Source organism: Danio rerio, chromosome 10 (assembly GCF_052040795.2).
Source record: "Danio rerio strain M-AB ecotype USA chromosome 10, GRCz13ab, whole genome shotgun sequence".
NCBI classification, from domain to species: Eukaryota; Metazoa; Chordata; class Actinopteri; order Cypriniformes; family Danionidae; genus Danio; species Danio rerio.
In genome coordinates, this window is record NC_141030.1 from 45,378,016 (window position 1) to 45,402,879 (window position 24,864).

The 24,864-nt window shown below is 35.2% G+C and overlaps 1 protein-coding gene and 2 long non-coding RNA genes across 10 annotated transcripts in view; 2 read left to right on the forward strand and 1 right to left on the reverse strand.

Annotated features, from left to right (window-relative positions):
- The window catches only part of cabp1b (calcium binding protein 1b), a 206,213-nt gene that overhangs the window by 80,809 nt on the left and 100,540 nt on the right, over window positions 1-24,864 (reverse strand). For 2 of the 7 annotated variants that reach the window (XM_087269298.1, XM_087269299.1), the window contains exon 2: window positions 20,755-20,910. The exons of 2 other annotated variants lie outside the window; for them this stretch is intronic. In XM_087269298.1, coding sequence (XP_087125424.1) covers window positions 20,755-20,757 — 3 coding nt within the window. In that variant the 5' untranslated portion in view covers window positions 20,758-20,910. 7 annotated transcript variants of the gene reach the window in all.
- Window positions 3,398-8,299, forward strand: LOC147842191 (uncharacterized). Of its 2 annotated transcripts, XR_015501557.2 has the most exons (7): window positions 3,398-3,466; window positions 3,953-4,138; window positions 4,747-4,780; window positions 6,145-6,200; window positions 6,294-6,440; window positions 6,552-6,628; window positions 7,950-8,299. It is a non-coding gene; the product is annotated as an uncharacterized LOC147842191 (long non-coding RNA). The 2 variants fall into 2 exon arrangements; XR_015501556.2 differs by lacking the exon at window positions 3,953-4,138 and having other exon boundaries at window positions 7,950-8,094.
- Window positions 13,956-20,761, forward strand: LOC147835170 (uncharacterized). Its single transcript, XR_015501650.1, has 3 exons — window positions 13,956-14,124; window positions 14,827-15,432; window positions 16,898-20,761. It is a non-coding gene; the product is annotated as an uncharacterized LOC147835170 (long non-coding RNA).

A 24,864-nucleotide genomic window follows, 5' to 3' on the forward strand; every position in this document is an offset into this window, starting at 1 on the left:
AATAAATAATTTGAATAATACTTGGTGTAATTACTGTTTTTACATTACTGTGATGGTTTGTTTTAGGATTGGGCTAGGGCTAGACGTTAATAAAATATAGATAATGGTTAATATAATAAAGGATATAAATGATTCTTGTTAACTTCTGGCTGCAGCTGTATCACTTTTAGCAACAACTGAGCAGCAGGTTATAAAGACTGATTATTTATCTGACACTCTATCTACAGTGACACACATGTTAGTTTTTGCTTTGTTCAAATTTATTTGTGTTCAGGTAATAGAACGAATTAAGTCCAAACAACTGTATAGCTATTTAAATGGTTTGAGGAAACCGATTGCGGCAAATTATTTAAGTCAACTAACTTTATTCAATTGCGTTTAGTCAACTTAAACCATTTGCCGCAATCGGTTCCCTCAAACCATTTGAGTAGCTATACAATTGTTTGACTTAAATCGTTTAAGTTAACTGAACTCAAACATTTTAAGATCAGTTATCAAATCTGTATAAGTTACTAATACTCTAAATGTTTGACAATAAGAACTCAAATAGTAAAAGTGTATATGATTCAGTATAAGTACTGTTAAAGTCAGAATTATTAGCCCCCCTTTGAGTTATTTTTTCTTTTTTAAATATTTTCCAAGTGATGTTTAAAAGAATTTCCAAGGAAATTTTCACAGTATGTCGGATAATATTTTTTTCTTCTGGAGAAAGTCTTATTGGTTTTATTTCAGCTAAAATAAAAGCAGTTTTTAATTTTTTAAACACAATTTTAGGGACAAAAATATTAGCCCCTTTAAGCTATATATTTTTTGACTGTCTACAGAACAAACCACTGTTATACAATAACTTGGCTAATTACCCTAACCTGCCTAGTTAACCTAATTACCCTAGTTAAGCCTTCAAATGTCACTTTAAGCTGTGTAGAAGTGTTTAGCTGTGCCTTTACTGTATGAGCGCTGTGTTGCGTCCCACAGATCGCACTATTATGTTTTTTATTTTCTTTTTCATTCTTTTATAACCAATTTTAACTCATTTTAATTTGTTTTTATCTTTTATCATTTTTATTGTCTGCATTTTATGTTCCTAAACTTGTCTTTTTTATTCCTGTTTATGTGAAGCACTTTGAATTGCCACTGTGTATGAAATGTGCTACATGAATAAACTAAAAAAAAAAAAAAAGTTGAAATGTCATGTAGTTTTGTTATTTATACACTGAAAAACACTGAAAAATCACACTCAAGTAAAAGTACCATGACCTACCCAAAAACGTAGTGAAGTAAATGTGTCTGTTGTAAATATTACTCACAGTTTGAGTAAAAAGAAGCCCTTTAAGTACTCAAGAGTAGTGAGTATTATGCTGTGAAAGGTTGAAACGGGCAATTTGTGCACATGTGTGAAAACGTAATATTCTGTAGTACAATTAGTTATAGTTTAAGGCCATTTCAGTCCTCATACAGTAGACATCTTAATCTAATCATCATCTAATGAGTCTCTTGGTCATTGCATGCAATAATTTTGCATCTTTTAGGTCTTGAAGTTGTTCAGTATGATGCGATTTTTCTGTGTGATTTGATTGGACGGGAATCACAGGATTGATTATTCAACATGAAAACAGTGGAGTAAAAGTACAAATACAACACTAAAAAGTAAAAGCACACATTTTTAAAATTACTTAGTAAAGATGTTGATCTCTGCTCTGTTCACTTTTGATGTTGAAAATTCAACTCTACAGTTTAACAACGTGACTTTTATTGCCATTTTAGTGATTTAAAATAATAAAATAATTAATATAGAGAGAAATAGGAGATAACAGAAAATGTACGGGCAGTTTATTACTTGGTTTTTGTAGAGTAATACACATCACCAACCCAATATATCACTTTAAACTATACCGTGGCCTTTGGGGAGCCCACTTGCTTTTCTTGAGAGTCCCTTGTCACCAGGGGTGTAGCAACCAGGGGGATACGTCCCCCTCACTTTTAGAGACAGACCATTTAGAAACAGGTGGTTAATAACTATATGAACTTAAACATTTGGATCTCATACAGCTCAAAGCGCTCGTCTTCCCATCAATAACTTTCTTTGACCCTTGAAAATATCTTTTGAGCAAATAAAAGGAAACACAACGTCACATAATTTGTTTCGGAAAATGAATAAGCAGCATCTCAATGTCCATATGAAAGCATCTGGTCATATGAAAGCATCTGTCAAGAATAGCATGTGTAGTTATGTTTTTTTTTTTTTTTAAGTGAGGTGTAAATCGCTGTTACGCATGAATGAATGATATTTTTGCATTTTTACACATATTAATCCATGATCACATAACACAATACTGAAACCGCAAGTCAAAATAACACATTGTCAATATTTTTTGAGACCCCCAAAATTTCACAAATCATGTTTTCAGGTGAGCCCATGCCTTATTTAGGGGAGCCGAGCGCCACCGTAGTTCACACCCAAGTTAAAAGTTGTTGGAAGAAAGATTGCATAATGTAATTCACAAGCATAATTAAACAAATAAAAAATAAAAACATGAATCACAAAATACGGAAAACTGCTAATTTATGGATATTTTTACAGTGTACTTGACTAGAGTCTGATTTATTATTAACGACTTATACACTATAAAACCCAAAAAGTTAAGGTAACTCAAACCATTTGAGGAAACTGGTTACAACAAACCATTAAAGTTCAAAACTAATCCTAATGAGTACTGTGAACTTAATCTATTTGAGTAAACGAAGCAATTTGAGCACAGTAAAACCCAATAAATGAAGAGAACTCAGCTGAGTTAGTAGTAAAATGTTTATTTTACTACTATATAAAATAATATAATATACTTTATATAACTTAATTAATCATGTAAACTAATGTTTGCCATGGTTAATCATAAAAGTGATTTGTGTTCTCACTTCAAATTTTTCTTTAGGATTAAGAAGGCTGAAGTCAGAATTATTTGTCCTCCTGTAAACATTTTTTCTTTCTCAAATATTTCCCAAATGATGTTTAACAGAGCAGGGAATTTTCCACAGTATTTCCTATAATATATTTTCTTCTGGAGAAAGTCTTATTTACTTTATTTCGGCTAGAATAAAAGCAGTTTTTAATTTTTTTAAAAACAATTTGAAGATCACTAAATATTTACCTGTTGTCTTACGGATATTTTCTGCACTGTAAATGCGAATAGTATTCCTTACTATCAAAATTCTAGTGTGTTTACTTAATTTTAAGCTAATTGTTGAGTTTACTAGAAATGCATTAGTGTTGCTGACATAGTAAGGTATAAAGTTCCCATAACTAATGTAATTTGAGTAAAATTGCTTATAAGGGCTAAGCCATGCTGTTACGCATGCGTACTGGGTGGTGATTTCCCATCCCCCATCCCGAGTCACAACCAACCGCCACCCAGCACCGCCATTGAAGGACAGGATTTCATATTGAGAAGATGTACTGCTGTAAATCAAGGTAAACTTTTAGTTTTAATTACTACTTTGATTTTATTTGTATAGTATCAGTAATCTGTTTATTTCCTGCACTTTGTGAAATTGTTTGCTGTTTTGTGAACTAATTAATAGCCCATGATGTTGTGACTAAACGTTTTGACCACTGCACGTTATTTGCAATACTGTCTACTTTACTAGATAAGCAATTTTTAGCTGCTTAGTCCTTTTTAATAACTATTAATAATTTGTAAAGTTAGTAGTAATTTGTAAAGTGGGCGTTATGCTCTAAAAGAGCGGGCCGCGCCATTTTAAATGATGCACTGAGAGAGCAAGAGCGCGCGCAATGATCCGTTCAATTAGATGTAAAGTTAACACATAGCTGTAGGTCTATATTTTTAAAAAAGAAAACGAAACTTATTTATCCGTATTACAAATACAGTAACGTTAGTTATCGCTGAACTTTAGTGGCGCTTGTTGTGACGAAAATATGCGTGTTTTTTTTTTTAAGATTTACTTTTATGAGATCACCTGCAGGAAGCAGGTGAGGAGATCAGCTGTGATTCGGTCCGGCGTCAGCGAGCGGCTCATGACCAGACCAGTCGTTTTTTTTCTCCATGATCGCCGGGGCAGCAGCAGTTTTAACCCGCCGAGGCTTTTAGAACATTATAAAGCAGTTTCAGCTCAAAATGGACCCGTGAGTGTCGTAGGTAATTTAGGATTTCGGTGCGATTACGATTCGTGTCACTGTATGAGGCAGATACATATTTACACATGATGCTAAAGTGTGCTTATGCTAACAATCCCTATGAAACTTAAAGTTAAACTTATGAAAATGCGAGAGATATTTAATTAACTCATTTATTTGTTTTATATGCTATTTGTCTTTTCTTTATGCCGTTTTGAAGGTTTATTCCAGTGTTGCCGTTACGTTATTGAGTGTTTTGTATTGCTGTAATGACAAATAAATCTGACCAGACGCGACTGAATATGTGTGATGGATAACGTTAATGATGAAGTGGTATAACTCGTACAACCAAGCACAGAAACATCCCTTTGTTTGCTCAATATGACACAAAGGCATCAACAAGCCTTTGTTATAAGCAAACTTTCTGTAAAGAAGCAGGCTTTGCCAAACCTGTTAGTTTGCATTTTTAAAGAAGGTTTCACTAATTTTTAACAATTTAGGGCAAATAAATTTGAACAATTACAAGGTTGTTTAAAATGTAGCACACCATTAGAGTATTGTGAGTGGCATATTTGGTTTGTAATATCATTATACCCTTTATTTATTTTTTATTTCAGACTACCAGTTTGTGAGCTGATATGCAGTGGAAATGTAAGTTTTGCACTTACACATCAAAGAAAACTTTTTGAACAATACCGCACAAGCCATAGAACATATTTATGAATTGTTCTATTAACGTTACCTTGTCTCCATACTGAGTGTCAGGGTAATTTTAAATCGTTTAATGCATTAAAAGTACATTTAACAAAATTCTCAGCAAAGAACTGCATGATCAAGAATAGTCCGAATATTTTGTCCATTTGAATAATCATCTGAGGACTAGTTAGAAATAGGGTTGTTGTGTTGTGATACCATTAATTTATGTTACAATACTATACCAGCTGAAGTATGGTGATACCAAGTAGTATTGCAATACTGTAATTCATAACTTAAATCCATGAAATAAAGAAAAATGTCAGAAATAATATATTGTATTTGTTATTATAGGCCTACTTGAATTTAAATAATTCCCTTATTGTTGAAAAAAGTATTTGCACATCTCTTCACCTAAAATGTATTCATTCCAGCAAAAAAAATACATTAAAATAAAGATACATAAAGAAAAGAGCATTTTTCCAACAAACCTAGGCTATATGAAGTGGTCAAAAATTGTTTCCTGTTGCTATTTTGGGTTTTTCATCTATCATACTTTTTTCACACTTATTATCGGATAAGAATCCAAAGTAATTCAAAATTTCACTTTATGAGTCATTCTTTTTAATAGATTGTCACGGTTGTTGTAGCTATTATATCATATTGACAGGAACAGAAATAAACGAATTCCGATTCAAAATGAACCATCACAAAATATGCAATAGGCTACTATAAAAGTCGCAAATTCTACAGTTTTACAACCTTAGAAGGCTCCATAGACTGTTAAAATACAATGATCTATTGTTGCTGAATCGTGTAAGTATTTTAGTGACTTTTTCACATGCAGCATTATGTATTGTAGGCAGACTGTTAATGACAATACTACCGTTTACAAACTACAGTGGCACCGCCAGTATCTTGGAGCCATAGTATCACGATACTACCATAGTACCGGTAAACCGTGCAACCCTAGTCAGAAAGTACAGTGTCCTTTTAAAGACATCAATTGAGACAAATATTTATTCCACTTTTAATGCGCATAAAAGTAAGGCACACCAGCAACAATGCCATGATTATATTTAATCGGGGGTTGTCTTTATTACTGTTTGGTGACAAGTATAGCTCATGCTTTTGATGACAGGCGCCGGGAGTATTTGGCAGCTTTTATTATTCAAGAACATTTAACTATGTCATGTTAAAGTGTAACATCTGTTGCTAAATGGCATTGCATTGTATCATTGCATGTGTTTCTGATTTCTGTTTTTTGTTTTAGAATTTCGCTTAGCCATGTCAATAACACTTTACGTTTTTGTGCACAACAGTGACATCCAGAAGGAAGTCATAGAGGAAACACCAGCTGATGCAAGTGCTGCAGAAGGTTTGTTTTCTTTTCAAAACTTTGTGTGATTTTGTGAATTTGTGTTTTTGAATGTTATTAATGACTAATAATGTTTTGATTGGATCTTTGCAGAATTCAATCGAATATCAGGAAGAAATGTGAGATCCAAGTTCTACGCTGCATTGGACACACACTGCTCGTTTGATTGAAATAAAAAAAAAAAACAGGAGAAAATTGCAGAAGAAAACTAGAAGAAATTTTCAACATGTTAATTCAAAGGTATTTTTGTGACATCATCTTTGAATCATAATTTGCATTTGATTGCAATAAATTGCATTTGATGTTTTCATTGGGCTATAATGCATGTCTACCTGTCTTTACTTTTTCAAGGTCATCTGGCAGCAGTTCTCCGGGGTCTTTCAGTCCTTTAGAGGGATGAGTCTAAAGAAATTTTCAGGATGTGTTTTGTAAGTAGTATTATTGTTTCTGCTTTCTTAGACTGGAAATGAAGCAGTCATTCCAGTTTACTTCACTTATTAATAAAAATTTTCAATTTTCTAAAAATAAAACAAATGCATTTAATGTAAGTATTTGAAAGTAAGAGGGATGTTTTATTATGGCCTTTGGAGCAAGAGCATTGCTATGTTGCAAATACAGCAGCTTGTGCCGTCACAGGGTCAGTTAGCTTCATAGGCCAGTGAAGTAATGAATGCATTTCTTTAATTTTTAAACACACTTGTTTTGAAAAGGAGGAAGATTAGCTTGAAAAAAAAATCTTAATAAGTGTAATACCTATGTAATATGTTGAGAGAAATATAATTTCAGTTGAAAGAACCTGCTGGATTAAGATGTAAAAAGATAGTGGTAAAAGCCACAAAGTCAAAGATGCTCCGTATTATAACCAACCCTGTGAAGTCACCTGCTGTGGGATTGTAGATGGCTGCACCCTTGTTCTAAAAGCCATACTAAAACATCAATTTTCTTATTAAAAAATAGTTATTAATACATTTTTAAAAAGTGTGCTAAATAATGCAAACTTGACTCACTGCTTTAATCTAGCAAAACCAAATGCATTCATGAATCGGTTCCCAATTTATTAAGTTTTCCCTACAAAATATTTATATTGATTATGTAGCACCAATTGGTCTCTCACACATTTGCATTTAATTTCTTGAAAATGTTTTAAAAGTACTTTTACTGCAGTTTGTTTTATTACATTACAGTGTTTCTTTAATTAAAAAAAATTATTGTTCCTTTAGAATAGTATCATGTTCAAGATACTGGAATTTAGTACCAATCTCTGCTGCAATTTTAAGCAGCAAATTTCCTGCTAACATTTTAAGCACTTTTGAGCACATTTTTAAACAGCACTGTTTTGCCATTCTGTTCACATGCTTAACAGAAATGACACTCAACAATGCTCAAATGTTAGCAGGAAATGGATGTTTTTAAAATTACTATATGGATTGGTAATAAATTCCACTATCATGACAAGCCTAGTAGAAGCAGTACAGGCAAATCCATCGTGTTGGTCTACATTGAAGAAGGAGCACCATAGCAAGACCTTCTTATAAGAAGCATTTGAATGTAAAATGTACTATAAACACAAATAGTCATGCTAATAAGCAACTAGTTAATAGGGTAATTGGTTCCTACTAAAGTGTTACTAAATTAAGCACAAGGAATTGTATTTTTTTCACCTCTGCTTTTGGTCTCCTGGCCACTACAGGCTTTATTAGTGCCATTTAGAATATCAAACTTTACTTATTTTTCTTTCTCTATTCATAGGATGTAATTGTAGAGTCGGACTTCAGTGCAGAAGATGTTGGCCTGCTGACTGTTGTGTGTGAAGATGTCTAAAGAACCTCATTATGGATGCAATGTGGGCCTTTATACTGGAAGGAAAAGTGGTTATGGACTTTGCCACATGCAGTATGTCTCTTTTTTTGCTTTGATTTACACACTGAATTCGGACTACCCAAAGACTTTGAGCAATGCATTTGAATTTGTTCAGCGTGTGTTGCTTTTGCTGGGAGGGAAGCGTAATGTGTTTTATTCGGCGAGTGCCTATATACTGCTGTGCTTTATGTTTAAAGGTTCAGGTATAATGGCATGTTTAATTACAAAGTGTTGCTTTTTAACATGTTGCTGTTTGCAGTGTTACATTTAGGACTGCAGCATTTTGGTGTTTAAAACACTTTTTTTTTTTTTTTTACCAAAAAAGTGTATTGTGATTTATAGGGTTGTCAAAAGTATTGAGTTTGGTACCAATCAGTACTGAAATAAATAAAAAAAAGTCCATCCATTTCCCACTAACATTGCAAGAACTGATTGGCCATTGTGTTCACATGCTCAGTAGATATGACTGATTGGCTTTGAAGGTCATTATTTTTACCACACTTCACCACTGTTCACCAGGTGCAAAGATACAAAGACACTGGATAACTTCAAAACACTGTCGATCAGTCGATTCATCACCAGATAGCTTATATGTTAGCTTCTAAACAAATCAGCTATCGACATGGCTTTGAAACATTTCAGTGTCTGTGTAACTTTGTTTGGACTCAGTGAAAAATGGTAAACCTATGACAGTCACAGCCAATCACAGTCATTTCTGTTGAGCATGTGAACACAGTGGCCAATCAATGGTGTTTAAGAACAAGCTCAGTAGCACTCAAATTCTGGTGGAAAATTGATATTTTTAATATTTCAGTATTGATTGATACCAAACTTAATACTTTTGACCACACTAATGTGATATTTTCTGTAGGAAAATCTAAACTACACAGTCTAACAAATTAGCTTTAAAGCTTAATATCTGTTCCTCTGTGAGTGTCTATATGTTGCCATGTTTAAGGTGCTGGTGCAATGGCATGTTTAATTACACTAATTCAAGTATCTTTTTTCCAAGTGTCAAGTATTTAAAGTTTTTTTGATAGATTTTCAAACCTTTTCGAAAACTTGTGTTTTAGGGTTGAACATGTTTATTATATTTTTTGTCTGTATTGCTGTTTACAGTATATTACAGCACTTTACAACAGGTTTTTACAAAACTGTATTGTGTACAAGTGTATTGTGATACTAAAATATCACAAGTGTATTGTGAAATTCTGCTAATTTTGTCAAATAAAATGTTTACATTTAAGACCTGTATAATGTCATTACTTGTAGGTTGAACTACATATTTTATGTTCAGTTTAATTGAAGAAAATGTGGAAACCGATTGCACGTAGTTTCTTTAGTTGACATTACTTAAAATGGTGGATTAAAACAATGTTGAGACTACTAGCATTCAAGATGTTAACTGAACATGGTAGAACAGTATTAGTTAAATAGAGTTATTAAAGTAATCTTACTATAAAATCCTAAGTAAGATTACTAAATAATGACAAGTATGTTAACTAGAATTTTCTATTAAACTTACTTAATTTTTAACAGTTAGTTTACTTTATAAGTTTTAGTTTTCTTACTTCAAGGCAATAATTAAACTTAACTTAAGATTTCCTTGTAAGTTTATATTGCAAAAATAAGGCAATCGGTTTCCAAACTTTTTTTAAGTAAACTGAACACGTTAGAATTTACAGTGTGTAATAAAATACAGAAAACAAATTTTAACAGAGTTATTGCTTGTATTTTGGTATTACATTATTTCTCAGTTTGTTTGTTTTTTTTTTAAGAAAATTGTCTGTATTTTCAGAGAGTAACGTGTAATTTTACAATAATATTTACAGATTATTCTTGTAAAAATAGAAAAACATGAATTCAGTGAAATGTTTTTAGTACTATTAAAGATGGTAATCATATGATGATTAAAGTCAGATTAATAACGTCAAATAATAGCCCATTGTTTGTAGGCTGTAAACACTTAAAACTATAAAATGTTTATTTTACTACTATATATAATAATAATAATAATAATAATATATAATAATATAATATACTTATATAGGCTATATAAGTCTTTAAATGTTACTTTAAGCTGAATACGAGTATCTTTCAAAATATCTAGTCAAATATTACTTACTGTTATCATGGCAAAGATAAAAACAATCTTTATTAGAAATAAGTTATTAAAACTATTATGTTTAGAAATGTGTGTTAAATAGAAATTGGCAGGGGGCAGCCTAATAATTTTGACTTCACCTGTATAAGCCATTTTAAAAGTATGTAGTTTAAGTTTAAATAACTCAACTAAGGCAACCAGTTGTTTTTTACAGTGTAGTTATAGTGCTGTAGTCGAGTGGTCATCTTACCTGGCCGAACACTGATTTGACTATGGGATGGAGCTCCGCATCCCGCGCGCCGCTGTACGCGCTCGCTCTGCCGGGCTGGAGCGCTGGAGGAGCACCAGAGCTCAGGCTCGCCCGGTGTTTGTCCTTCGTCTCGAAAAACATCGCCGCTTCGTCTGAGCGCTTGGAGAGGGATGCGGTCGGTGATGGTGTTCGGCTGCCGCGCACCGGAGGCTCAATGCTGTGCCTTGACGCTTTGCGGTGCTCATCCTCTCGCTGATTGCCTTTTCGACCGTGTTTCGGTTGACATAGAGGTCTCCGTGCTGTGGCATCGCACTCCTCGGTCCAGCACGAGTCTTCAGCGGTGTGTCGGTGCCCGTTACGGTGAGTCGCGGGGTCCGCGCGCACCCTCCGGTTCGTCTTAATGAGTGATGTTGTGGATTCGCTTTTAGGGAGAGAGGAGCTCATGTTGACCCGTGAAGTTGTGCAGTTTGGTGCGAGTGCTGAAATACGCGGGATTCTCACCGGTGGAGGAGTTTATGGAGCATCGCACAGGTCGCTCGCACCGCGGAGTTTGTTCGGTCCCTCGTGACCCCATTGAGCGCGCGCTCCTACCGAAATTCAGCACTAACAAGTGAATCTCTCTCTCTCTCTCTCTCTCTCTCTCTCTCTCTCTCTCTCTCTCTCTCTCTCTCTCTCTCTCTCTCTCTCTCTCTCTCTCTGAAAGTTACGTCAAACTGCCTGCCGATGCTAAAAGGACGTCGAAACATTAATGACTGTGTGTGACGTGACTTCCGCGCAGGTGAATTGAGTACCGTGACATGGGTAAGATAGGACCATATAACAAAAGGAGGAGGGTAGGCTACATTTTAAACATTTTAATTGCAGTTATTGTGCACCTTTGGTAAAGCTGCTTTGAAACATTATTGTCAAGACCGCTATACAAATGAACATGAATTGAATTATTGCTTTAAACCCCGAGCGTCATACACAGCTCGATAAACAAACACAAATGTCCCCAAAAACGTCATGAAAGCATCGTATTTTAATATTTTGCTACTCTGTCAGGTATGATGTTTCTTTACCGTCATCTGCCCTATATTCATTTAACCCTTTGAATATGTATTTCTTTACATAATGCCACTGATGTTGTTGTTGTTGTTTTTAAAAAACAAATGGGTTTGGAGGGGTCCATGATCAGAAACAAAACAGATTTTTTTGATGAAAGTTGCATACAAATACCACTAGTGCAAATAACATTTTCAGTATCTACACACAACTAATTCTAATATCAATTCCAATACAAACACATCATTTTCATACATTTCCCTTCAGCTTAGTCCTTTTATTCATCAGGGGTCACCACAGCAGAACTATTCCAGCATATTTTACACACCGGATGCCCTTCCAGCTGCAACCCATTACTTAGAAACACCCATACACTCTCATTCTACACTACGGCTACTTAGACTTAGTCATATTAACTATATTGCATGTGTTTGGACTGTCTCTGGACAAAAGGGGGTCCAACCCGGTATTAGTAAGGTGTACCTAATAAAGTGGCCAGTGAGTGTACATAAAATGACAATAAAAAAGTTTTAAAATTGTGATTATTTCATGCCATTGGTACCATCAAAAATCTTTACATTTCGCTAAATGTCCTATATATATATGTCATATACAAAATGTTAATGTTCATTTTTACAGACTGTTTACTGAAATATCCTTCAATCTTTATTTTTAAAAGTGTATTGTTAAAGAAAGCAACATTTATGCATAGTAAGGACTAAAAAAATCAGTTCCCTGCATAATTGGCATTATGGAACGATGTGTTCATCAAACCAAGGGCTTAAATCCAACAAAAACAGCAGTCACACTAGGAGACGTTCACGAGTCAAAACATGCCAGTCCACTGAAATCTTTCTAAGTGACGAAGCGCTACAGAACTGCTTATAATGCTCGTTTCTGAAGGACAGCCGCATTTTGATGGACATCGCAGTCAAACCCCATCTTTACATAAGACCATTTTTTTGAACTTTGACATCTTCCAAACTTCTTTCATCTCATTTTTTGTGATGCCAGTCATTTTGCGAGCTATTTAAATACACGCAGACTGGCCAGAAGTCTGAGCTAAGCAGAAACTGGTTCTATGTAATCAGGATTAAGCAATCAGATTTCAAAAATTGTAAATGTAATTTTGGTCACACTTTATTTTAATGTACCATTTATGCTATAAACAAACTATTAAGCAAGGCTGTTATCTTAAACTGTTAATTAGCTTGTTATTATAGTTAGAAAGGTACATCACTGGGATTTGTATCAAGTAATTTGCAATGCCTTACTTCATTTCTGTTGAATAGAAGTTCTCTAGACTTAAAGAGTAAACCCATAATTTCAAACCAGCCCAGGCTCATTGCGGACACATACCCAGGTCTACATTTCTGAGAACATTGAAATACGTAACTAGAGGTACATCTGCTTGCAGTTTTTGTTTTTGCAAATCCGCCAAAGGCCGCTGTGTATGCTTTTGATGATTTCAAATTTCTCTCGAGCATCCTTTTTCACCATGTTTTCAACCTGTTGTTCATTTATTCATTCATTTATTTTTTGCTTTTTATTTTACCTGGTTTCTGTAAGCATTCTACTTGTACTCCAACTCCATCATCACAGTTCAACTCTGCTCCGCATCCCAAGTCTGCTGACATAAATAGCGAGCTACTGGGCAAACTGGTAACACTGGAAAAGGTGTCCACATGGAGGTAAGCGGTGAGCTGGTAGCACTAAAAAAAACAGAATCTGTTGGCGTCAAACCGTCCCGTAGTGTTGCTTTAAAGGGAAAATGCAGTCAGATGTACCTCTGGCTACATAATTTGACCTCCAGAAATTTAGACATGGGCAGTGGCTGATTTAGGTATGGGCGATCGCCCAGGGCGGCATCTTGCTAGGGGCGGCATGGAGACCCCCGTCCCTTACAAATAAAAGTAATCCAAAAGTAGTCAGAATACATTTTCATACATCAAATGACGTCACCAGCTTCAATTTTTTAAGACCACCAAGTCATCAACACGAGCTCAACTAATGTGTTTAAGATTTTTCGTGTTCATACAGGACCTTTGGGAAGTCATGCCGAAAGTAATCTAAAGGTAATCCAAATGTAGTCTGGACACATTTCCAACAAAAAGTCACCTAGATTACATCGCTGGCTGCAATTTTTATCAATAATTGTTCATTTGCAATCAGTAATGGACTACTTTTTTTAGCTCATCAACTCGAGCAAAAGTTAGTGTAAAAGAAATCTGAAAGTAATCCAAAAGAAGCCCAAATACATTTAATACAAAAATCACCTATAGAATACATCACTGGCTGCAATTTATATCATGTCATTTGCAATCAGAAATAGACCTGTTTTTGTAACTCATCAGCACGAGCAAATGTAATACAAAAATAATCAGAATACATTTTCATACATCACATGACATCACTGACTGCAAATTTGTTTAGACCACTACTGTAAGTCATCATGAGCTCAACTAGAGGTGTTCAAGATTTTTTGTTTAAATGGGACCCTAGTAAAGTCATGCCAAAAGTAATCTAAAAGTAATCCAAAAGTAGTCTGAATACATTTCCTGCAAAAAGACACCTAAATTATATTGCTGATTGCAATTTTATCATGTAGTTTGCACTTAGCAACTTACCAGGTTTTTTGTAACTCATCAACATGAATAAAAGTTAGTGTAAAAGTAATCTAAAAGCAATCCAAACATAGTCAGAATGCATTTCATACAAAAGCCATCTAGAGTACATCACTAGCTACAATTTTTGTCATGTAATTTACAATCAGAAACAGACTACTTTTTGTAACTCATTAGCACGAGTAAAAGTAATCCAAAAGTAATGAAAATACATTGTCATATATCAAATGACGTCACGAGCTGCAGTTTTCATTAGACCACTTTTGTAAGTCATCAACACGAGCTCAACTAATGTTTTGAAGATTTCACATGTTCATACACCACCCTTGGGAAATCATGCCGAAAGTAATCTAAAGGTAATCCAAATGTAGTCTGGATACATTCCAAACATAAAGTCACCTAGATTACATCGCTGATTGCAATTTTATCATGTAGTTTGCAATCAGCAACTTACTACAATTTTGTAACTCATCAACAGTTAGTGTTGTCAAGAACACTAACTCGACAAGAGTTAGTGTAAGGGTAATCTAAAAGTAATCAGATTACATTTTTTATACATCAAATGACATCCCTGACTGCAATTTTGTTTAGACCATTATTGTAAGTCTTCATCACAAGCTCAACTAGGAGTGTTCAAGATTTTTTGTGTTAATACAGGACCTTGTGAAATGATGCCAAAAGTAATCTAAAAGTAATCAGCAACATGCTACTTTTTCATAACTCATCAACACGAGCAAAAGTTAGTGTAAAAGTAATCTAAAAGTAATCCAAAAGTAGTCAGAATACATTTCATACAAAAAGCCACCTAGATTACATCACTGGCTACAATTTTTGTCATGTAATTTACAATCAGAACCAGGCCACTTTTTTGTAACTCATCAGCACGAGTAAAAGTAATCCAAAAGTAGTCAGAATACATTTTCATATATCAAATTATGTCACTGACTGCAATTTTCATCAGACCACTTTTGTAAGTCTTCAGCATAAGCTTTACTAGAAGTGTTCAAGATTTTTTGTTCATAAAGGACCCTTGTAAAATTATACTGAAAGTAATCTAAAAGTAATTTGAATACATTTCCTACAAAGAGTAACTTGGATTACATCACTGGAATTTCACAATGATTGTTTTCAATTATTTTAAATTGAAGTTTTACAAACCAGAACTGCAAACCTATAATTGTAAATGCAGTTAGCACAATCTAAAAAATGTGGATAAACAAGTTAGGGCAAAAGTAATTCAAAAGTAATTAAAAAGTAGTCAGAATACATTTTTATACATCAGATTACATCACTGACAGCAAATTTTATCATGTAATTTGCAAACAGCAACAGACCACGTTTTTTAAAGGGGTGGTCCAGAATGTTATTTTTAAGGCTTGGTTGTGTTAATAAGATGCAAAGCAATGTGTGCTCATGTTTAACTTGAAGGAAATCGTGTTATTTTTTCATAAATCTCACTTTGATTATACACAGCTACTCAGCTAACATGAAAACGACTGTCATATTTCCTAGTTTCTCTAAAAGGCCCACCCTCAAGTGACTCTGATTGGTCATCATCATAATATGCTGTGATTCGCCGATCGGCTCCACGTCACGCCCTGACAAGCACGCGCGTTTTGTGTAAACAGTCAGTCAGTCAGTCAGTCAACACGTGTCTGTAACGAGTGAAAATGGGATGCGGCTCCTTTAACTGTTTCTGTGCCTTTTAGTGTGTTTATGCGTGTATACGATGAAGTATCTGTAACACGAGAAGCGCATGTGCGCGGGAGAGATTTTTATTGTTCTTTTTCTCTCATGCTCGGATTAAGTTATTTTCTATGGTGACAGAATAAAGCACAAGATGTGAGATGAGACCTTTGTGAGCCTGGATTGATTTGTTTTTGATGTTACACTCCAGTTGGGAAATCATTGCTGTATTTTTTTTAAATCAACGCGTTACAGGACGTCTTTCATGCATATGCGGAATATGCCTGTGTAAGTAACATGAATCGTTCACATATCTTTTGCGACTTTATTGTCCGAGTTGTAAAACGCATAGCAAAGCTGCCTATAGAGAGAAACTCTGCCGTCTCCCACAGAGAGACGCAGGTGCTGGCCAAGAGTGCGTGTATGTGTATGTGTGTGTGTGCGTTTACAGCCGTTTGATAAATATAGATTTGTAACGTTAGCTAAGTCGTTAGCGGTTACCATAATTTCCCGTTGTTTACATCTTTGCTACAACACACCGTTAAAGTTAGACACTGTACATGTCATGATCAATTTTAACAAATAAAAACACTTACAGGTCATGACTCAGAGTTCACAGCGTCTCCTTGCTCCATCTTTGAGGAGATTTTAACTGAATCCAGCACTGAACTGGGAGAGATTCTGGAAGCTGTGTTTTGTCAAATCATGCTTGCTGTGTATTTTATAGTTCTCTGGAACATAATTAATATTGAACTGTAAGCACTTCTGTGTTTGGGTCGTGTCATTTGGAAGCCCAACAACAGAAAAAGAACAGCTCTGTGGAAACAGCAGGATGGCATTTCTCTCTCTGCAGTAACGTTACAGCGCCTATGGCCACGGCCTTTACCTGCGCAGTGTGGGATGCGCAATAACGAACTTTTGTGATCTCACAGGGGGCGGAAGTATTTTTTGTAGTCCCCAAAATTCGTTAATTGTAGGCGTTGCTAAGCTAACTCTGTACAAATCAAGGTCTCCCTTTGCATTAAACTTTGAATATTTTACATTCAGAGATGCTGTTTATGTTCACACAGCTACATTACACATCAACTGAAGTTTAAAATATAATATCGTAGTGGACCACCCCTTTAAGTCATCAGCACGAACATTGCTAGAAGGTGACAATATTCTTAATGTTAAAATAAGACCTTGTGAAATTATGCCAAAAGTAATCTAAAAGTAATCTGAAAGTATTCAGAATACATTTCCTACAAAAAGCCACCTAAATTACTTCACTGATTCCAATTATTATCATGTAATTTGCAATCAGAAACAGACCCCTTTTTGTAACACATTAGCTTGAGTAAAGGTAATCCAAAAGTAATCTAAAAGAAATCAGAATACATTTTTTTTTTACATCAAATGACATCACTGACTTCAATTTTGTTTAGACCACTATTGTAAGTCTTCATCACAAGCTCAACAAGAAGTGTTCAAGATTTTTTGTGTTAATACAGGACTTTGTGAAATTATGCCAAAAGTAATCTAAAAGTAATCCGAAGGTAGTCAGAATACATTTCCTACAAAAAGCCACCTAAATTACAGCACTGATTGCAATTTTTATCATGCAGTTTGCAATCAGAAATAGACCATCAGCACAAGTAAAAGTAATCCAAAAGTAGTCAGAATATATTTTCATAAATAAAATGACGTCACTGGCTGCAGTTTTCATTAGACCTCTTTTGTAAGGCTCTAGACCACTTTTGTAAGAGCTCTACAAGAAGGTGTTCAAGATTTTACATGTTCACACAGGACCCTTGGGAACTCATACCGAAAGTAATCTAAAGGATATCCATATTTAGTCTGAATATATTTCTTACAAAAAGTCACCTAGATTACAACTCTGGTTGCAATTTTTATCATTAATTATTAATTTGCAATCAGTTATAGACTAATGTTTTTTAACTTATCAACACGAGCAAAAGTTAGTGTAAAAATAATCTAAAAGTAATCCAACAGTAGTCAGAATACATTTCATATATTAAATTATGTCACTGACTGCAATTTTCATTAGACCACTTTTGTAAGGCATCAACATGAGCTCTACTGGAAGTATTTAAGATTTTTCGTGGTTAAACAGGACCTCGTGAAGCTATGGCTAAAGTAATCTAAAAGTAATCCGAAAGTAGTCTGAATACATTTAATACAAAAATCACCTATAGAATACATCCCTGACTGCATTTCTTCATGTAATTTACAATCAGAAATAGACCAGTTTTTTGTAACACATCAACACGAGTTATAGAGCAAAAGTAATCCAAAAGTAATCCAAAAGTAAAAGTAATCAGAATACATTTTCATACATCAGATGACATCAATGACTGCAATTTTCATCAGACCACTTTTGTAAGTCTTCAACATGAGCTCTAGAAGCGTTCAAGATCTTTCGTGTTCAGACAGGATTCTCGTGAAGTCCCATCTGCTTTCCGCGTTCCTCCAGTCTCTCATGTCACTAAATATGGAGCTAATTAAATGAGAAAAAAACTTGATTGTGCCACGTGTGTGTGTGTGTGTGTGTGTGTGTGTGTGTGTGTGTGTGTGTGTGTAAACAGCGTGAGAGATGCTGGAAAGTGGAGTCTCCTGGGACTCTGTGTTCACTGACATCTGTGTCTCCGTCTCATTCGCTCCAGGGAAAGAGGGAATCTTTCGCTTCAGCTCACCATCTCTTGCCCTGCATCACTTTCTACTTCTGTTTTGACTGACATGGCCTCAGTCTAACTCCAGGTATGCACACTGTGGCTTTTGGGTTATTTTGTTTTTTGCTTTAGTTGCGTTTGACTTTCTATCCAGGGAAAAATAAAGCATAGTTTCTTTAAAGAGATGTTCCCTCTCTGTGCAGCAGGGGACACTGAACCCCCAGGGTTCAATCTGGCCCATTTGCATTCAAGGGAGCAGGAGAGAGAAAAAAAACAAGATGTGTTTTCATCTCACACTCCAGTAGACAGAAAAACAGACTTACTTTTGCATGCAATATTATCATAGATGTATACACTAGATATTGCATACGGACTCTGAGCATGCGTCAATAGCGCCGCCATATTGGTACAGTGCTCCCAGGACAAAAAGTCATTCAACTGCACTAGTCAAGAAGACTAAAGCCCATCTGAAGATGCTGGACTTTCAAGCTGTGTACGGGTTTAGTAATGAGCAAACAAAGAAAACAAAGGCAGAACATTTCATAGGTAAGATTTCGTTTTTTACATTATTGTATGTTACGAACTTTTGTGCTCATCAAATAAGGTTATTGATGATAATACAGTCACTGCTGCACTGACCATAATGCAAAGTAGCACTGAGTGTGTATTATTCATAAACTATTTTCGAGAGGATCACATACTTATGATCAACACGGCTGGCTCCTCATTAGCTCCGTAATCTGCCCTATTAGATGATTATGGAAGCATTATACAGTTAAAGTCAAAATTATTAGCCCCCCGTTGAATTTCTTTTTCTTTTTTCAATATTTCCTAAATGATGATAAACAGAGCAAGGACATTTTCACAGTATGTCTGATAATATTTTTTCTTCTGTAGAAAGCTTCGTTTGTTTTATTTCGGCTAGAACAAAAGCAGTTTTTAATTTTTTAAGAACCACTTTTGGGACAAAATTATTAGCCCCTTTAAACTAATTTTTTTCTCGATAGTCTACAGAACAAACCATCGTTATACAATAACTTGCCTAATTACCCTAACCTGCCTAGTTAACCTAATTGACCTAGTTAAGCCTTTAAATGTCACTTTAAGCTGTATAGAAGTGTCTTGAAAAATATCCTGTTAAATATTATTTACTGTCATCATGGCAAAGATATAATAAATCAATTATTAGAAATGAGTTAATAAAAATATTATGTTCAGAAATGTGTTGAAAAAATCTGCTCTCCATTAAACAGAAATTGGGGAAAAATTAAACAGGGTGGCAAATAATTCAGGGGGGCTAATAATTCTGACTTCAACTGTAAATAACCAGATTTTCACTCCAGTTAATTGTCTTGAAGCTTCCCCCCCTTCTTCCCCCCCTTTTTCGATAGGGCGACACGGTGGCCCAATGGCTAGCACTGTTGCCTCACAGCAAGAACACCGCTGGTCAAACCTCCTATCGGGCTGGTTGGTGTTTCTGTGCGGAGTTTACATGTTCTCCCCGTGTTTGCGTGGTTTTCCCCACCGAGTTCCCCGGTTTCCTCCCACTGTCCAAAAACATAAACCATATCCAATCGACTAAACCAAATTATCACCTAAGGGCCTACTCACACTATGCCATCCGTACCGTGCCCAGGCCCGTTTCCCGGATCGTTTGAAAAGTGTGAGTGCGCTTAATCGGGCTCAAGCACGGTTCACTTGGCCGACCCTGGCCTGGTTGGAAGAGGTGTGCCTGAGCCCGGTTCACTTGGGCTTTGGCACGGTACGCTTGTGTGTAAGTGCAAAACGCGCCAAAGCCCGAAACTGAAAGCGAGACGTGACTTTTAAGGGGCTGTTTCATATGGATTTATTAATCATTCTTACTGTTCAGTGAACGCAAACTGCCGTAGTTTATAAAAGACGCAAACCCCTCACTGCACGACAGCTGCGCGCCTTTAGCATACCTCCTCATTCCTGCAGCACGAGGACTTTATTATTGTTTATGAGCGCCAAAAGTGGCGGATCTGTTCGGCGAAATATCTGACTGCGTGTCCCCGCATCCCTAAGGACTGTTTGGCGAAATATTTGACGGCATATCAAACGACTGAAACGATATAACTAGAGAAATGTACCTAGTGTAGAGTACGGCCTAAGACAATCTTAGTTTACACTTCTCACAGGGCGACAAGTAGGGGAGTTCCCACACTTAATTGACACAAGTCCAGAATTTGTCCCACACATGAGCTTATTTTGTTATTTTGACAGCTAAGCGACCTTCTTGCTGTGAGACGACAGTGCTGACCACAACTTTAGACTCTTTAGCTAAATCACTTACCATACTGCAGCTTTTGTGTCTTCTTTCAGGACCAGAGGAGGATCTATCCACATCTCACTCCCGAATAACCCCCGTCTGCTTGGTCTCATCAGATGGGTTAATAACTCAAGAGTCGGCAGCTTGAGACCCGTCAGCTTGTGATGGACACTTCTGCATCTGCATATTAAAATAAAAACACATCAGCCAAATGAAGGTATCAACAGACAAATAGCTTCACAGAGGCACAATGTGCAGCTTAGGGAAAGAGCTTTATGAACAATTGAGTGAAAATGAAACTTCTGAAACATTTATGAGGTAGTGCTGGTTGCATAAATTAAATATTATAAAACATAAGTGTGAGTAAGCCGATATGGTCAGAAGAGTTTCCACAGGAGAAAGGGCTCGAGGTAAGAATCAGGTAACATCTTCCAGTCCTTTTATTTGTAAGATCAGTTTATATGAATAGCGGTCAACACCGGGATGTAAAAATATGGCAAATATATACAGTTGAGGTCAGAATTATTAGCCCCCCTGTTTATTTTTCTTCAATTTCTGTTTAATGGAGAGCAGATTTTGTTCAACACATTTCTAATCATAATATTTTTAATAACTCATTTCTAATAACTGATTTATTTTATCTTTGCCATGATGACAGTAAATAATATTTTACTTGATATTTTCAAGACACTTCTATACAGCTTAAAGTGACATTTAAAGGATTAACTAGGTTAATTAGGTTAACTAGGCAGGTTAGGGTAATTAGGCAAGTATTTGTTAATGATTATTTGTTCTGTAGACTTATTATAAATATATATATAGCTTAAAGGGGCTTATAATATTGACCTTAAAATGGCTTTTAAAAAATTAATAACTGCTTTTATTCTAGCCGAAAAATAAATAAGACTTTCTCCATAAGAAAAAATATCAGACTTACCAGCCTGATCTCACAAGAAAACGTAAGTATTTTACGTTTTGCCAGTTTTGCGAGTTCAGTCATATGAAATTGTACGATTTTAAAAAGGAGGCGTGGCACCTAACCCCACCCCTAAACCCAACCGTCATTGGGGGATGAGCAAATCGTACTAAATTGAACGAATTAGATAGTACTAATTTATATTAATTAGCCACTAAATCAAAAAGTTATGAATTTATGAGGTTATGAAGTTATGAGATTGTGTTGGACATACTGTGAAAATTTCCCTGCTCTGTTAAACATAATTTAGGAAATATTTAAAAAAGAAGAAAATGAAATGAAAGGGGGGCTAATAATTCTGACTTCAATACACAAGGGTGAAGAGGCTAGTCGAGTGCTGTTATTGCAGCTAATCAGATTGGAGAACCAGATAGAACTGTATATATAACTGTATATATAACCAGATAGAAATGTACATATTCATTTCTAACAGTTCTATCTGGTTCTCTAATCTGTATGTATGTATATATACATTTATAACAGTTCTATGGTTCTCCAATCTGATTAGCTGCAATAAAAGCACTCAAACAGCCTCTTCACCCTTGTGTATTACTCTGCCCACATAGAGTGAGAAAAGATTAATAAACTCACTACAGTTTGACAAATATTGCAGCTGTTGGACAACATACTTTTGAGGCTTTTTTAGTCAAGAATGTAGTTGCTTAGACTGCAACTATATGCAGTTTATTTTTAAGGATAGTGCCTATTTTAAATATTTATAATTTCAGAGATACAGCGCGTCGGCATCCATCAGCCTGTCATACTGAGCAGAGCAAAGACGTTTAACGCTCCACCACAAGATGGTGACAGAGACCACATAATAAGCCCTTAGAGGATAAAAAAAAGCGTAATTTCAAACTACAGCTGATCAAATCATTATAAAACTGATAAGTCGATCTCTCTCTTTTGTACAGTATGTTGTAATGCTGTGTTTTGTCTGGTAATGTTTCTAGCAGTGTTCGCCTTGCTTGGGCTTTTTCAGAGTTAACTACTGTGATATTCCGATTGCAACAGAGAAATACTGGGACATCTCTGTAGACTGATGGCATTTCATGCTGTTCAACCTTAAAATGTTAAAATCTGAGCAAAATCACCTATTTTTCATCACTTTTGACATTACGCTAGAGAATCATTCAATACTAGCTCTATAATTACGTTGGTGAAGTAGCAACGGTTTCTGCTGTTCTGACCGTCAACTGCAATAAATAAGTAATTATGAGAATTGAAAGAGTAATAACAAATAATTAATTAAGGAATTTTCTCATTTCTTATTATCTTGATTATTTTTTCATCATTAAATAATATTATCTCATTCATGCCATGGAATATATAATACAGACTTATATAGACACATAGTAAATATCTACCTTGTGTCTTTGCTATTTTAATATATAAACTTATGTAATGTCATAATTGTGATCTCAAAGTGTCTTGTTAAAAAGTAAAATATTTTGACATGGGTTAATTAATCAGCTTTAAACTTAATTGCGAGTTTAAAACTAAACGTTTCGCTATTTAACATTGCACTTAACACTTTGTTATGATTGTGTTTCTCCTGCCTGCAGTGTAAGCAGGCCAGACTCGGTGGCATGAGGATACTTTAGGAAGCCTTTCACGCTCGAGTGAAGGAGAGATGTGCTTATGTGTTTTTAATTCCACTGTCTGCCCCCTAGTGCATTTCGGCATAACGTCACAATGAGATTCCCTTCCTAAAAACAAATCAAAGCTGAAAAGTTTGGATGCAAATGCATTAGCCAAAACAAATCATATACTGCTTTTTATTTTAGAGGTAATGAACGATACAGATGAAGTCAGAATTATTAGCCCTCCTAAATTATTTTTCCACAAATTTTGTTTAACAGAGAGAAGATTTATTAACACATTTCTAATCATAGTAGTTTTAAAAACTCGTTTCTATTAACTGATTTATTTTATCTTTGCTATGATGACAGCACATAATATGTGTACTAGTATGCAGCTTAAAGTGACATTGAAAGGCTTAGGTTTATTAGGCTAATTAGGCACGCCAGTGTATAACAGTGGTTTGTTCAGTAGACAATCCAAAACAAATATAGCTTAAAGGGGCTAATAATATCGATTAATAAAACGGCTTTAAAAAAATTAAAAACTGCTTTTATTGTAGCTGAAATAAAACAAATAAGACTTTCTCCAGAAGAAAAAATATTATAGGAAATACAGTGATAATTTCCTTGCTCTCTTAAACATCATTTGGGAAACATTTGAAAAAGACTTCAACTGTAAGCAAAAAAAGCACATTATGAAGGGTTGTTGCAGGGAAATCAGGGTGGGGGTTTGGTATGACGCAAAGTATAATTATTAAATCTATTTATGGACGCATGAAGATGGAAGTCACTCTTAAAGCTCCCCGTGGGCTCTCGCTTTCAATTAATCAATTTGGGTTTAATGTGATGATTCTAACAGGCGGAGGATCCTGATGAGCCTGTAGCGCAAAGGCAAAAACACAGCGCTCAGGGGACGATTACTATCTAAAACAGAAAGCTTTTAGTAATTTGTTAGTTTAATAATTTTAGACATTCACGAAATACACTGTAAAATGTAAATTAGCAGATTTCTGTATTTTGTGATGATTCATTGATTCAATTCAACATGATTTTGTTGTACCAAGTGTACTTATGCTTTTGAATTGCATTATATGATCTTGATCTTTCTTCTAACAGCTTTCAACCTTGATACGTTCAAATAAAGTCAATTTTATTGACATTTTTAATAGTTTAATGTCACATATTGTCTGGATTGGTGGGATTTTAGACATGAGCAAAACAACAGCTCTCTATCTCTCTCTTTTCACTCTGGCCACACTCAGTTCATTCAACTCAAATCATTCACTTCTCAGCGTTTTACAGTTTCTTCGGGTGTTCCCCAGGGCTTAGTCCTGGGGCCCCTGCTTTTTAAAGAGCCTATATTATGGGTTTTTGAAAATGCCCTTCCATGTAGTGTGTAACACAGCTCTAAGTGAAGTGAAGTATCCAGCTAAGGCTTAAATCTGTAAGTGTACAGTGTTTAAAACTGTTGATTCATTTATAAAAGAGTCGACTCATAGTGCTTCAAACGAGTCGCCTTGATAACGAGTCATTAGGTGTTTCGCCATAAAATACTAAAGAATCCAAGTTATTCAC